Source organism: Geotrypetes seraphini, chromosome 8, assembly GCF_902459505.1.
Source record: "Geotrypetes seraphini chromosome 8, aGeoSer1.1, whole genome shotgun sequence".
Taxonomy (NCBI): Eukaryota; Metazoa; Chordata; class Amphibia; order Gymnophiona; family Dermophiidae; genus Geotrypetes; species Geotrypetes seraphini.
In genome coordinates, this window is record NC_047091.1 from 169,754,018 (window position 1) to 169,771,024 (window position 17,007).

At 43.2% G+C, this 17,007-nt stretch overlaps 1 protein-coding gene across 2 annotated transcripts in view; it reads left to right on the top strand.

Moving 5' to 3' along the window:
* MYO18B (myosin XVIIIB) overlaps positions 1 to 17,007 on the top strand; it is a 565,740-nt gene that overhangs the window by 197,677 nt on the left and 351,056 nt on the right. For both annotated transcript variants that reach the window (XM_033955841.1, XM_033955842.1), the window contains 2 exons: positions 2,486 to 2,678; positions 14,151 to 14,231. In XM_033955841.1, the coding sequence (XP_033811732.1) occupies positions 2,486 to 2,678; positions 14,151 to 14,231 (274 nt within the window). The remainder of the gene's footprint in view (positions 1 to 2,485; positions 2,679 to 14,150; positions 14,232 to 17,007) is intronic.

The window sequence follows — 17,007 nt, forward strand, 5'->3', positions numbered from 1 at the left end:
GCACTGTTAGGTGTGATTCTGTAAATGATGCCTAGCGATTGATTGACAACTGCACTGTTAGGTGCTATTAGGAGCCATATATACAGTAACCTCTCAGTTATCCAGCACCCACTGGGATTGGCAGATGCCGGATTACTGCAGTTTCTGGTTGCTTGAGAGTTACTATAAAAAGTTTTGTCTCCCTTCCCACCTCCCTTTTTATGGTCTGAGTCACTCTCTTCCCTCTAATCCACCCCCACTTGTAGGTCCAGCATCTGTTCCTCCTTTCCCACCCTCCTTTCTGCTCTGGGTCACTTTCTCTACCCTCCTATGGGTCCAGCAATCATCCATCTCCCCTCCAATGCCCTTCACCCTGCAGGTCCAGCAACCATGCCCCCCCCTTTCGGTCAATTTCCCTTCCTGCCCCTTAACAGCCATTTGTTTCACCAGTTGCTACATCAGGAGGAGGGAACTTTCACACTATTTATTTATTCAATTTTCTTTACCGCTCTCCCAGGGGAGCTCAGAACGGTTTACATGAATTTATTCAGGTACTCAAGCATTTTTCCCTTCTGGGCTCACAATCTATCTAATGTACCTGGGGCAACGGGGGGAGGATGGTGGTGGGGGATTAAGTGACGTGCCCAGGGTCACAAAGAGCAGTGTGGGTTTGAATCCCCAACCTCATGGTGCTGAGGCTATAGCTTTAACCACTGAGCCACACTCTCCCCCACTACTGCTTTGATCTCTAGGTAATCGGACTCCAAACTGGGATAGATTATGAATAACTCAGAAAATCTTCCCTAGGAGTTTTGCCGTTTCACTTCTTTATGTTTTTGGAGCAATAGCTGACACATGGATAGCATAACTTTCTGGGAAGGGGTAAAACGCGGACCTCACGGACCTTATGGACCTCGCGGATCTAAAACCGCACGTCCTTAAAATTCCGAGGTCCGTGCATTGACAAGTCCGCCTTCGCTTTCCCTGCAGCTCAGCTCAGGCCCCTGGCTCCCTCGCAGACCTCAAGGATCTGAACTGCACGTCACATCCTTAAAAATCCGAGGTCCGTGCTACTTTTGAGGTCCCTGCCACTTTTAGTCTCTGGCTCTGACAGAGCTCTATGACAATTTAACTCTGACGGATCCTAATGCTTTTCCCTCCCTATGCTAGGATCCGTCAGAGTTAAATTGTCATAGAGCTCTGTCAGAACCAGAGACTAAAAGTGGCGCGGATCTCGGATTTTTAAGGATGTGACCTGCAGTTCAGATCCGTGAGGTCCGCGAGGGAGCCGGGGGCCTGAGCTGAGCTGCAGGGAAAGCGAAGGCGGATTGTCAATACACGGACCTCGGATTTTTAAGGATGTGCGGTTTTAGATCCGTAAGGTCCGTGAGGTCCTCGTTTTACCCCTTCCCTAACTTTCTCTCTTGATAGTTGGTTTTTTTTTAAATTGTGTTTTGAAATGTTTGGAGTATATATTTTGCTTCCTATTTTTTTTTTTTTTTGCATTTCATTATGTAATGTATTTCTTAGCGGCAAAGATGCTGTTTTCTGTTCTTTGGTATGGTTAAATAAAGATTATTAAAGAAAAGATTTTGAGTGCTCATACGTACTAAATGCATGCTCATGAATGTACATCCCCTGTGGACAGCCAGTTTTTAAAAAACTTGAAACTAGTTTTCCACATGTTTTCTCCCTTGCTGAGGTACTGGCATCTTTCTCTACTACTACTACACTTCTCCCTCCGTATTCGCGGTTTCAGCACTCATGGTTTTGCTTATTCGCGATTTTTCGCATGCTGACTCCTCCCCCTCAAAATTACATCATGAGAAAAGTACCTGTACCGATAAAAAAGTTTGGCGCTTACCAGCTTTTACTCAGAAAATGGCTGCTTCTCAGCATGCACAGAGAAAATCGCTGCTTGCTTGCTATCAGACTGAAAATCGCTGCTTGCCAGTATCTTAGGGATGTTGAGAGGGAGGGAGTTGAGGACTGAGTGAGATGGGTAAAAATCGTGAATATGACCATTGTTTGTTATTCATGGTTTCAATAATAATAACGGTGGCTGTTAAACCCCCCCGCGAATAACATATAAAAAGTTATTCGTGGTTTTTCCGTATTCGCCGTTATGTCCCGCCCCTAACCACCGCGAACACGGAGGGAGGAATGTACTAATGTTATTATTTCTATAGCACTACCAGACTCCACCTCCTTCCCTTCCGTTCCCTGGTCTTGTATCTCTCCCTTCCTTTAGTCATCTCTTCTCCCCCCCCACCAAGTGTAACATTCCTCTCTCCCTTCCTCCTTTCTGCCCCTTGTAGTCCATCTCCCTTCCCTTCCTCCTCCTTGGTGGTGCTAACGTGGCCTTACACTGGGACTTTGGGTGAATAAAAGCATGTAACATAGGAAGACAATGGAAAAAGAAGCAACGATAACTTAATGCCACATAAGAGATGTATGCGACTTGGAGGATGGTAACAAGATGTCTTCCAATGTATTTTCTCCTCAGGTCATTTTCATCCAATCATCTCTCTTTGGCTTCCATCATGGTGATGGACACGCCTGGCTTCCAGAATCCCCGGCACCAGAAGAAGGATCGGGCCGCAACGTTTGAAGAGCTGTGCCATAATTACATGCAAGAGCGACTGCAAGCTCTCTTCTACAAGAGAACATTTGTTTCAGAACTGGAAAGATATCGGGAGGTGAAGGCCTCGCTTTTCATGTGTGGAAGCGTTATAATGCTTAGTGGGAGTATGTGTGTCAAAGAGAGGATGGGAATTGACTGGGATGCATATATGTATGTATGTAAAGGGGTGTGTGGGTTTATATAGGATTACCAGATGTCTGGGAAAACCTGGATATGACCTCTTTTTGGAGGACTGTCCGGGTGCCCGGATGGATTTCCAAAACCTGGCAGTTTGTCCAGGTTTTGGAGAGCCTTGAGCTTGGGGCCACGTCTGGAGGGTTTTCAGACATGGTCCATAACTCAGGGAAGAAGAGACAAGGTTCATGTGAGGGGGTGGGGCTGAGAGCGGAATAGGGTATGACTGGGGAGTAAAATGGAGTGGGGCCATATGTTCTCTTTTTTATGAGGAAATCTGGTAACTCTATGTGTATATATCAGTGGCATAGCCATGGGTGGGCAAGCCCCCCCCCCCAACTTCATGTCAGGCTCATACAGTGGTGGTGTAGTTAGTCCACTAGGGTGGAGCTGAGCAAGGCCAGAGACTTGTAAGGCAAACTCCCTTTTATCCTAACCAGAACGCTCTCATGATCTCAAAGTCCCTCATCATTTTTCCTACTCCTCCCCCAGATCCCAGATATCTCCCCCTCTTCCCCTACCCCTGATTATTCCCTTTATCACCTATTTCCATCCCATAAGGCATAGCCTAATTGTTAGTACAGTGGCCTGTGAACCAGGGGAACTGGGTTAGATTCCCACTGCAGCTCCATGTGACCTTGGATAAGTCACTTAACCCACACACCCAAACAGGAGATCCTACCTCCTCAAGGTAGAGCAAAGGGGGGGGGGGGGAGACCTTGTGGTGCTCAATCTTTTTATTCACTCAAGACCCGACACATACGTGTTTCGGCCGTGAGGCCTGCCTCAGGGATCTTTTCCTCAATGTAGACTACTTTCTGTGATTGTCCTCTTACAATATGCAAACAATATCCGATTCAACGATGAGTGACTCAATAAGATGTTTTGTTTTGTTGTTTCTTTTTAAACCAAGCTGCTGTATGCAGGAGCAGTGTCTTGTCTCTACTCTACTGGATCAAATGACAAGACACTGCTCCTGCATACAGCGGCTTGATTTAAAAAAAACCAACAAAACAAAACATCTTATTGAGTCACTCATTGTTGAATCGGATATTGTTTGCATATTGTAAGAGGACAATCACAGAAAGTAGTCTACATTGAGGAAAAGACCCCTGAGGCAGGCCTCACGGCCGAAACACGTACGTGTCGGATCTTGAGTGACTAAAAAGATTCAGCACCAGAAGGTCTCCCTCCTTTGTTTTTCTTTAAGTCACTTAACCCTTCATTCCCCCAGGTACAAAATAACATAGGCCCCCTTTTACTAGCATGGGCTAGCGCAATAGCTGTACCGAAGCCCTTTAAATCCCTATGGGCTTCGGTGCAGTTGCCACGCGACACTCGCTATTGCTTAGTAGAAGGGGACATAATATGCACTTGCAAGCCCCCTGCAGAGCAGCTCACACAGCTCTTCTCTTCAGGGCAGCCCCACTGAAACCGGGAGCTGCCCCAATGAAAAAACTGTTCTCCTGCCGCAGGAAGGAACTTCGGGCCGCGTGGGAGTCCAGCTCCACCTCCCGAAGCCCCCTGCAGAGCAGCTCACACAGCTCTTCTCTTCAGGGCAGCACCACTGAAACCGGGAGCTGCCCCAACGAAAAAAAAAAACACAAACAAAAAAAACAACTGATCGCCTGCCGCAGGGTAGGAACATCGGCCGCGTGGAAGTCCAATTCCGCCCCCCGAAGTCCCGAACAGGTCAATCATTTGATCAGACATATAGCAAAACCCATCTACCACAAAACAGCAAGATCTATCTCCCTCACCAATAACAACAGGACAAACGGCTTTCAGAACCAGTCCAGACCCCCACCCACTGCCACCAAAGATGAAGCTATCCCCACAAACACATACTCAAGCCACCCTAATAATAATCCTCCTCATCACCAGCTGGAAAGTAGTAGCAAACAACTTATACACCACACCCACAAGCTCCTCTGTAACCAATTTCCAACTCCACAACAGGAGAACCCTTTTAACAAGAAACTCGAACCACCAGACCAGCACCCAACATCCCATCACCATAACCTGGAGAAAAAGAACAACTCTTCCCAAGACCAAACCTCAACCTCCTCCTAAAACACTCATCTACCCTGAAACGACCCACAAGAATCAAAAAGAAATCACTACTCTAACTTGTGCCTACGTAAACATCAGAGCCTTAGGATCTAAAACAGAACATATAAAAAATTGGATAAAAACCGAAAACCTAGACTGTCTCTTCCTCACAGAAACCTGGTTAACCTCAGACGCAGACCCCAGAATAACAGAGGTATGCCCGCAGGGGTACAAAATAACAGTGACCTGCAGAGAGAAAAAAAGAGGAGGAGGACTAGCAATAATATTCAAAGACTCCCTAACCCTAAATATACAAGAAAAAACATCCACCACACAAATGGACTTCCTTGCCTGTCATCTCACAAGCTCCACACTAAAAAACTCACTAACCTGCATGCTCTGTTACATAACACCGGGTAACTGGACCACAGCAAGACCTGAATTTGAAAACTTCATCTACCAAAACTCCTTAACAGCAGAATATAACCTTATCCTAGGAGACCTAAACCTCCACCTAGAAGACCCAAAATCCACACCAGCAAAAAACTGTCTAGCATTTCTCAATGCCTTATCCTTCCAAATCCTAGACCCACAAACCACTCATGATAAAGGACATCAACTTGACATTGCAGCCTTCATGACCCACCAAACAATCACCCCAGTAATTCAAACACTCAATGGAACCTGGTCCCCATCCCTCTGGTCAGACCACTACACTTACAATTTCAGCATTAACTGGACCAAGAACAAAACCACACCTAAATCCCCAAAAATAACATACACCTCACGCAAACATATCGAGCCAACTGTATTCTGGACAAAAATAGATGAAAAACTCCAGGACTGCGACCCAAAAGACTTCATCACTCACTGGAATATTCTAGCCACCAACATCCAGGACGAACTAGTCCCACTACAAACCAAAACTAGAACCAGTAGAAGATCAGACCAATGGTTTGACAACGATCTGCTCCAACTTAAAAGACAATGCAGAAGATTAGAAAGAAAATGGAGAAAAACAAACCTAGATCAAACGAAAACCGTCTGGAAAAAAATTAACAAACAATATAAAATCCTACTAAAAGACAAGAGAAAAACTCACTACACAAACCTTATAGGCACAGAAACCCAAGATACCAAAAACTATTCCAAATATTAAAAGACCTAACTGACACCAAACCCTACACGACCACTAGCAACAACCCACCCCCCTCAGCCACCCTCCTAGCAGATTATTTCAAGAACAAAATCACTAACTCCAGAGCCACCCTCAACTTTACCCCATCCCACCTAAACGAAATCACAACTCAACCCACGGATAAAGAATCTACTGCAGCGGACAGAACATGGTCTCAATTCCCCAAATTACAATGGTCCGAATTCAATAAACTCTACAAAAAATACAGCCACGCCTCCTGTGACCTCAACCACTGCCCAGCATATCTCCTTACCACCTCCAGTGTAAAATTCCGTACTCTACTTCTGCAATGGATACAAACTACACTCACAGATGGCTTTTTCCCTATTGACCTCAGCGAAATCATCATCACCCCAATTCAAAAAGACCCAAAAGGACCAACGGACCAACCATCCAACTTCAGACCCATTGCCTCTATACCGCTATATGTCAAAATTACAGAAGGCCTAGTAGCCAAACTCCTCACAAACTATCTAGATGACCATAACCTACTCCACCCCATGCAATCAGGATTCAGCACAGAGACACTCCTGGGCTCCCTTATGGACACAGCTAGACAACACCTCAGCACAGGAAAAAAAATGCTTCTCATACAACTGGACCTGACTGCAGCATTTGACCTAGTTGATCATAACATCCTTCTCCAAATCTTGGATGCAATAGGTATCTCAGATACAGTATATTTTTGGTTTGAAGGCTTCCTAAAATCCAGAACCTACAGAGTAAAATCAAACAAAGAAAAATCAGATCCTTGGTCAAACCCTTGCGGCGTACCACAGGGATCCCCACTATCCCCTACTCTCTTCAACCTATACACTGCCTCTCTCGGGGCATACCTGGATAACCTAGGCATTACCACCTATAGTTATGCGGATGATATCACCATCTTCATACCATATGATCAGCCAAAGACCACCATGACAAACATAATACACCGAACAATAGAAACAGTTACGACCTGGATGAAAGAACACAAACTGAAACTCAACCCAGATAAAACTAAATTCATCCTCCTCGAAAATGACAAAGTCCCAACTATAACCAATTTAGAACTTAACTCAATCAACTATCCAATCCAAACCACCATAAAACTACTAGGAGTGACAATAGACAGAGGCTGTACTATGCAACTGCAAATAAATAAAACCATACAGAAATCCTTCGCAATAATGAGAAACCTGAGACAAGTCCGGAAATTCTTTGAAAGAACACAATTCCAGCTCATAGTGCAATCCCTAATCCTAGGATTGCTAGACTACTGCAACATCCTCTACCTCCCCTGCCCTGCCACGATGACCAAGCAACTACAAACAATCCAAAATACTGCTCTGAGACTCATCTACTCACTGAGGAAACATGATCATATCACTGAGGCCTACATCAACTCACACTGGCTACCAATCCAAGAAAGAATATTATTTAAATTCTACTGCATGATATTCAAAACCCTAAACGGAAACAGCCCAGCCTACCTAAACAATCGCCTCATCCAAGCAACCTCAACCAGACATAGAAAAACGCACTCCCCTTTCACACCTCCCCCGATCAAGGAAGTAAAACGGTCAAAACAATACGATGGCCTCCTAGCCACTCAAGCTGCAAAACTGGATAACCAAATCTCCAACCTACTGTTAACCACCCCAGACTACAAGATTTTCAGAAAAGAAATAAAAACTATACTCTTCAAGAAAGCCCTGAAACAGTCCTAACCACACCTACTCTTAAAATCTCTTACTCTTAACAACACTTACTCTCAACAACTCTAGAAATGACAATGGATCAGGGGGCGCTAGTGAGCAGCCTAGCGAATCAGCTCCGGAGACCTGCACGTTTGAGCCTCGAAAAAACCTCACTTAAAGCTGTAAGTTATTATAAATACTTGGCTCAGCGCCTCACTAATATGTCCGCGTCCAAACCGGGAAAGCGTAAGAACGCTGAACCGGCCTCGCCGCACAAGCAGGCTGCAGGGAGATCGGACGACGAAATGTCGGCCATATTGGCAGAGCTCCGCGGTATCAGAGAGCTCCTCACCGACACAAAACAGGATGTTTCTGACATAAAAGAAGACCTTAACAATTTAAAAGGAGAATTTACCAAGGTACTTGCTCGTATTGATACCCTGGAAGCGAAATCTGCTGCGACTGACGAATCTCTGAAATCTCTCCGTCGGCAGTCAGCACGTGTTGCCGTATTAGAACGTGCGTTGGAAGACGCTGAAAACAAGGCCCGGCGGAATGGCTTCCGTTTGCTTGGTCTGGCTGAAGGGAGGGAGGCTTGCGACATTGTGGAATTTCTGAGCGCTTTACTACCGCAGCTCCTTAAGCTTACTGATGCTCCCAAGCTAGAATTTGACAGTGCATACCGCGTGCCGCATCAGCGCCATCAGTCTTCCAGGTTTCCCAGACCAATAGTGGTCACCATGCTGCGCCACAGCCAGACCATGCTGATCATGCAACATGCAAAAATTCATGGCCCGATTATGTTTGAAGGCTCTAAACTTCTTTTTGTTCCTGATTTGGCTAAGGAGACTGCTAAGAGACGCAAGCAATTCCTGGCATACAGACCAAAATTGAAAGACATTGGTGCAAAATTTGGAGTTCTTTTTCCAGCTCGCATGAGGGTCACCTACAACAACAAAACCACAGACTATACCGATCCCGCCGTCCTGGCTGAGTTCCTTGAGACCGTGCAGCCTTCCTCCATTGACAAGACCTGAACTGTGATCCTGATGCATTACGTATGGTATCTATTAGATAGTTCAGTACCTGACTTGTGCCATCCCTAGCCAAGATTTTACCTGGTTTTACATGGTGATGTTTACTTTCTCATATCTGTTTTCATTCTCTGGTAGCGGGTTCGCTGGTTGCCTGTGCCACTCACTTACCCATAGGCTATGTTAGCTCGTTTGCTAACTTTCCACATTGATACAGAATATGTACAGTTTTTCATTTCTATGTCACAGGGCTTTCTCTTTGATGTCGTACAATTGTATGCAAGCATTCACATTGATTTGTGCATTGTATTTACTATGCCTATTGAATCTCATCCTGATCTCTCATGTCTATAATGTGTTTATCCCTCAATGTTAAAGGTCTTAATAACCCTGTAAAGAGAACCAAGATCTTGAAGTACATTGCAAACTTTTCCCCAGATATTATACTGCTACAAGAGACCCACCTCTCTGCCATTGAATCCACCAAACTGACTTTGAAGGGATTTTACCCAGTACTATTCTCTGCTGCAGTACATAAAAAAGGTGGGGTGGTCACCTTTTTGAAGAGACGCTCTGATCTTGTTATCACTTCTCATACTAGCGATTCTGGGGGAAGATGGTTGGCTACACATATGGTCATCAATAATTTTCCGATAAGTGTTGTTAATATTTATGCACCGAATGTAGATTATCCGCCATTTTTTGACGATATTGCTGATATGATTACTTCTACATGTGGCTCCCACTACATACTGGGGGGCGATTTTAACATGATTTTGAACCCTCTCATTGATAGGAAATCGACTGTTCCCTACCGTAAATCAAGGTCTTGGTTCAAGCTGCAAGAACTGATGGCGCATCTGAAACTTGGCGACCCGTGGAGAACTCTACATTCCGACGATTTGGACTATACATTTTACTCTGCCCCACACGCCTCCTACTCGCGCATAGACTTCTTTCTACTTAGCTATAACTTGATGGCCAAGGTAGACTCTGCCAACATAGGAGAGATAGCAGTGTCGGACCATGCTCCTATCACCTTGACCCTTAATGATATGGGTGTCCGACCTAACAGTAAGGTTTGGCGTTTCAACTCCTGCTTATTATCCGACGACCAATTCGTCCCCACCATGCAGAGTCACATCAAAGAATTTTTTGAATTTAATTCCGTGGATGAAACAAGTTGGACTACAACTTGGGACTGCTTTAAGGCCTATATTAGAGGTCTGATCATTTCGTATGCGGCGGCCAAGAAGAAAAAAATCCTGGAACATGAAATCGTCCTCCAGAAGAAACTACATGCTGCGGTAGAACTTCACAAAGCTCATCCACACGACCAAACATTGTTAAAATCAATGAGGTCTGTGAGATTTGAATATAACTTACTGCTCAGTTCTTCTGCGGCCAAAGATGTATTCATGAAATCAGCTTACTATTATGCCAATATTAATAAATGTGGGCATCAATTAGCGGAATATGTTAAAATAAAATCAGAACGCACTATGATACCAGCTATTCAGGATGACGCTGGCTCAATGTGGCTTTCCAATGCTGATATATGTTCGCAGTTTCACCAATTTTATACTACGCTCTACACATCTGAAGATCCGGATTTATCCTCCATAACATCATTCTTGGATGCGACACCCCACAATACCCTAACTGAAGAACAAAACACGGGCCTCTCATCTCCACTGACTTCTGATCACATTCTTGAGGCTTTACGTTCCATGGCCAAAAAGAAGGCTCCGGGGCCTGATGGCCTCACAGTGGAGTTCTACCTGGCTTTTCAAGAATTGCTTACCCCTATCTTACTACAATTATATACTCACCTAATTGATACTGGCTTGGTTCAGGGCACATTCACCGAAGCAACAATTATTGTTTTATTGAAACAAGATAAGAATCCTCTCAATGTCAAAAGTTACCGCCCTCTCTCTTTGATTAACATTGATGCGAAGATCTTTGCAAAAATCCTAGCCATCAGATTACAATCAGTTCTCCCCTCTATCATTCATCCAGATCAAAGCGGCTTCATGTGTGGCCGTCTCTCTTCGGACAACACTAGACTGTTTACTCATATTATTCTTCAAGCTCAAAAATCATCCTCTCCTCTGGTTGCTGTAGCCTTGGACGCTGAAAAGGCATTTGATCGTATAGAATGGCCTTTTGTTTTTACAGTTTTGAAATGGATTGGATGTTCAGACAAGTTCATCTCTATGGTGCAAGTACTATATACGAACTCTCACACCTTTATTCGTATTAACGACCACAATTCATCTACTTTTCGGCCTACTCGTGGAACAAGGCAGGGGTGCCCGCTGTCCCCACTACTGTTCAATCTTGCACTAGAACCCCTACTCATTGCTATTAGATCTGACCCTTCCATCCGCGGATTCTGCCATGGGGATTTCCAAGCGAAGCTGTCTGCTTACGCGGATGACGTGTTGTTGTATGCAGACCCCACTTCCTTGCCACATATTTTCCTTTTATTGGATAAGTACTCTCGAATATCTGGATACAAGCTCAATATCTCCAAAACCGAGATCCTGCCCTTAAATGGTTTGGTGGACCCTGACTTTCTTCGGAGTCTCAACTTGCAACCGGTTTCTCATAAACTGAGATATCTAGGTGTCTTCTTTGGTTCATCGTTGGAAGATATCCAGACATATAACTCAGAATTGCTGTTCCAGATTGCTACTTCTATGACGGAACGTTGGTCCCCCCTCAAACTGTCTTGGTGGGGGAGACTTGATACCATCAAAATGATTTTGACACCTAAACTCAACTATATTCTCTCTATGATTCCATTCTTACTAGACACCAAGGTATACGCTAAGTTGGAATCCATATTAGTTTCATTCTTATGGCAAAAGAAACCTCCTCGCATTGCGTTGAAAAAACTCAAGACTACTAAAGAACATGGCGGGGTGAACTTTCCAAGCTATCTTGACTACCACATGGCGTTCCTTGCTCGCCAAGGTTCGAAATGGCTCATTGAACCTCCTCCTGAATATCCGCCAGCCTGGCTCTTACTTGAATTAAGCCTCTACTCAGCAAATCACCTGAAATATGTATCATTTATGGCCTCTAACCATATCACGGTTGACAACGTGATTTTTTCCTCTACCAGTGCTGCACTACGTGCAATAGACAATTGTGCTGATGTATGTTGGAATTCAACATCCCACTCTTCAATATGGAACAACCCACAGGTCAAGATCCAAGGGCGTTACATGGAGTGGAAATCATGGATAAAGAAGGACATTTGGTCCTTTCAACATGTGATGGTAGACTCTAAACTGATGTCTTTTTCATGCCTCGCCTCTTCTTACCAACTGCCGATCGACCACTACTTCCGCTGGCTCCAGCTTAGTCATTGTCTGTCGTCATACTTGAAGTCCCATTCTCTGTCTCCGCTGGCTCCCTCTATTTTACTTTGGTGTGTGAAATACAGCGGCGCTAAGAAAGAAGCATCCTCCTGGTACCGTATCCTTCGGGAATATAAATTTCCTGCTCACATGCCTCTTCATACCACCTGGGAGGAGGCTGCTCAGGTTGTATTCACCCCCCTCACATGGAAACTGATTTGGGTCTCTGCGAGAAAATCTCTCAAGTCATCTGCTATGGCCCAACAAATGTTTTTCCTCCTTCATAGGGCTTACTGGACCCCACATAAGCTTTCATTAACCGGCAACAAATTATCAAATAAATGCTGGTCCTGCGCTGTGGAGGTTGGAACCTTTGCTCATATGTTTTACTACTGTCCAAATGTATATGAATTCTGGTCCAAAGTGTGGGCGCTTATCTGTGAATATTTACCCATTACATCACCTCACTCTTATGCTGCAGTGTTTTTCGGTGCCTATGCCTTACCTGATGACTTAGATAAGTACCAATCCAGATTACTATGCTGTCTATTGCAACTAGCTCACAAGTCTATACTGTCTAACTGGAAAGATACTGCTTCTCTAAACGTGGCTTTCTGGTGGAACCTGGTGTGTCTCTACGCTAAATTTGAAAAGGTAGCTGCTGAGAAAGTTAATTCCTTAACCTCCTTTAACAAAACTTGGGCTCCTATTGTAGACATGTATTAGATATCACTCTGGGTATAAGATCTGCCTTGACTGTACATACTATTCTTTTTGTATTATTTGTATTCCCTGTGAAAATTACTGCCTCTTCGTAGACACTGTTTTCAGTTCTGTATCATGGTGTATTTTGTTTCCTTGTTCTCTATATTCATTGTTCTGAAAAACTTTAATAAAAATATTGAACTTAAAAAAAAAGAAATGACAATGGATCGAATCTTTACAACTCTCTTCGAATGATCTACTCTGTACAATGCTAGAAATGTCTATAATTCTTCCATTGTAACCCCCATTCTTTATATCTTTTGTAACCCCCATTTATATATCTTTTGTAATCCGCCTTGAACCGCAAGGTAATGGCGGAATAGAAATCTCTAATGTAATGTAATGTAATGTAATTGTAACCACAGAAAGGCAGTACATCAAATCCCATCCTTTTTTCCTTCACTTTTCCTGCATTCTTGATATTCCACATTCTCTTCTTTCCATCCCTCTCCTGTTCTCCCTGCTAAGTCTCGTTTTCCTCATCCCTTTCTCTACTCTCCCCACACCTAATTCTCACTTCTCATTTCTCCTTTCTCCTCTTGCTAAGATTCACTAATATTATAATATTTCAAAAGTTTGTGTCCCAGAGGGTAGCCGAAATTAAAATACGAATGATTATGGAGTGGCTCTTGCTAGTCAGATCACCTTGTATGACCTACACCTTTCAATGATATTTCCTCAAACTGGATCAATTCAAAGGGTCAGTCTAATTAGCTATTTCTGCCGAATACAGTGGAGAGAGATGCTTCACAGTCAATGTGCAGCGCACACATCATTTGATCAGCGTCTTGTGGTTATAAGCCCAAAAACCAGGACCCTTTCAGAACCCTCAGTACTTTGAAGGGTGTTGAATAAAACAGTGGAAAGACTTAAGCTTTGAATTTAAATAGCGTGGGGGATTTTTTTTTTTCTTCCCCTGTCTGCTTTCATGTCGGCTTAGCAATTGTTCTCACGTTAATAATTTATAAGGTGTGTTTGCCATTCCCCAAGTGACTTCAGGATCCCTTTAAGTGCCATTGCGTCTTGACAGCCAAACTCCCTAATGTCAGATCTGACATTGTTAAGTACGGTTTAGTTCAAAGATGCTTGAGTTCTAAGCTTTGGTTGGCAGACTTTAGATGATCACAGAGCTACACATTTTCCTAGCTGGGGTTTTTTTTTTTTTTTTTTGGGGGGGGGTTGTTTGTTTCGTCCTTGCTTTAGAGTTCAAATGTCAGCTTAGAAACCATAAAACCTTGAAATCTTATGTTACAGGAAAACATCGAGGTGGCCTTTGACCTGCCAGAGCTGTCCCCAGTTGCTACAGTGTCTGTCGTTGACCAAACTTCTTCACAGGTAGGAGAATACTGCAAACGATCCACTTTGCCTCCATTCTGGGATCAATAATAGATTAGGAAATCAAACTCTGCTTTTTAGTTATTCAGTGCGATCTGGAAATTATTCCCATAATATCTCCATTATTTTCTATTATGTCATTTGTTGCTATGAAATGACAGATTTTCACCATGCGTATGCTGTTGCTAATTTTTTTTTTTTTAATTCTTTATTAATTTTCAAACTTTGACAGTGTATTACAATTAATATAGCTTTAACAGATTGCATAAAATACACCATAATACACACATTAATAAAGAAAGCATCCATTTCCCCCTCCTCCCAATTATTAATATATTAAATCATATTATTTATTACAATATTATATTTAAATATTTTTAAACTCTTCCAAATACTTTCCCCCTCCCCCCACCCTGGATGTGTAAGGAAATCTAAGAAAGAAAAGATACATTTCCATTATTGTATGTTAACAAATGAAGTCAACGGGCTCCATATTTTATTAAATGCATTTCTAAAACCCAAACATTCCGCATTCATTCTTTCATATTTATATGTATTACACACACTTGCCCACCAGAATGTGTAGTTAAGTCTGTCATGACATTTCCAGTTTCTCGTGATCACTGGGATGGCTATTCCTGTCATGATCAATAAAAGACGGCTCTTGTATTTATCCAAAACAGGCTTTACCTGTAACAACGTACCACAAATTGTGGTTTCATAAGATAAAGGAATAGATGATTCAAGAATAATATGTATCTGTCCCCAAATTGACCTCCACAAATTAAGTATCAGTGGACAAAAATATAACATATGATCCAGAGTCCCAATATTAATATGACAATGCCAGCATCTATTAGAATTATCCATTTTTTGTAATCGAACTGGGGTCCAAAAAATCCTATGTAATAAAAATAACCATGTTTGTCGCATAGATGCTGATGCTGTACATTTCAACCTCCAAGACCAAATTTGTGGCCATCGAGATACAGAAATGTACAGTTTTATCTCGATGCTCCAAATGTCTCAAACTATTTTTTTGTTTTTTATTCAGGAATTGAGAAATTAATTTGTACCATTGGGCAACCTGATGTCCTACTAGATCTGTTTGCATACGTTGTTGCTAAGTTTTAAAAATGATTGTTTTTAAAATTAATAAAGTTTATAAAAAAAAAATGAAAAAAATGGAAAGGGCAAATGCAAGCAGTGTCTCACTTCCGGCTCACCACACAATTGTTTCCCACGTACTCACCTTTATAAGACCCCCAGGGACCCCTGAAGAAGACTTTTTGTCGAAACGCAGACCGTATTGGGTCCTGTATCCCTAGCGGACTAGGTCCTTTAAGGCTCTTATGTTTGGAACTGAAAGCATCGTCAAAGAAGTGGCCTTTTTGGTCTGGTTTGAATACTGCCAAAGACAGAGCCTGACATATTGAGTCAAGCAGTTTGTTCCAGGCCTATGATGGAGCAAGGTAGAAGGGACAGAGTCTGGAGTTGGCTGCAGAGGCGAAGGGTACAGATAAGAGAGACTTATTTGATGAGTGGAATGCCTGGGTACAAGTGTGGGGAGAAAGCAGAGATACTGAAGAGCTGCAGAGTGAATACACTTGTAGGTCAGAAAAAGGAGTTTGAACTGAATGTGGAAGCGGATAGGGAGCCAATGAAGTGACCTGAGGAGAGGGGTAATGTGGGCATAGCGACATTGATGGAATATAAGGTGTGCAGCAGAGTGCTGAACAGATTGAAGGGGAGAGAGACGGTTTAGCAGAAGGTCAGTGAGAAGCAGGTTGCAGTAGTCTAGGCGAGAGATGGTGAGGATATGAAAGAGGGTCTTTAGCAATGCATTCAGAAAGGAAGGGTCTGATTGTAGTGATACCATAAAGAAACAACAGGTTTTGACAGTCTCTTGGATATGTGAAGATAAGGAGAGACATGAGTCAAAGATTACCCCAAGGTTGTGAGCTGACAAGACAGGGAGGATGAGGGTGTCGTTCACAGAAATAGAGAATGGGGGAAGAGGACAGACAAGCTTAGGTGGAAAGATAAGGAACTCAGGCTTGGACATGTTTGATTTTAGATGGTAGCAAGCCATCCAGATAGTGATGTCAGACAAGGAGGTTGAAATCTAGGACTGAATATCTGTAGAGTTGTCAGTGTAGAGCTGATACTGAAAGCCATGGGAGGAGATTAGAGCACCAATGGATGATGTATAGATGGAAAACAGAAGTGGTCCTAGGACAGAGCCTGATGTACACCGACCATTTTGTCCAACATGAAAGTTGGACTTTTCTGTTGTTGCTCATTGTACACTGACCAACAGCAGGATGGTGGTAGAGGAGGATCCACCACAGCATTTGCTAAAGGTGCGATAGGAAATATAGGATGAAAACCAATGACTGAGCCCTGACATCCAAGTGAGGACAGTGTATCGATGAGTAGGTGGCGATTTACCGTGTCAAAAGCTGAAGATATATCAAGAAGGATGAGGATGGAATAGAGGCCTTTGGATTTGGCCAGGAGCATATCATTGGAGATTTTTGTAAGGGCAGGTTCTGTAGAATAAAGAGGGCGAAAGTCCAATTGAAGCAGGTCAAGGATAGCTTGAGATGAAAGAAAGTCAAGACAATGGCAGTGAACAGCACGTTCATGTAGCTTGGATAGGAAGGGGAGGGATAATTGTAAGATGAGAATCAGACAGGACACCTGGCACCCAAATAGTGTTCCAGTTAGTAAGACAAGGCAGTATCTATATATAAAGATGGTGGAGTATCAAAAT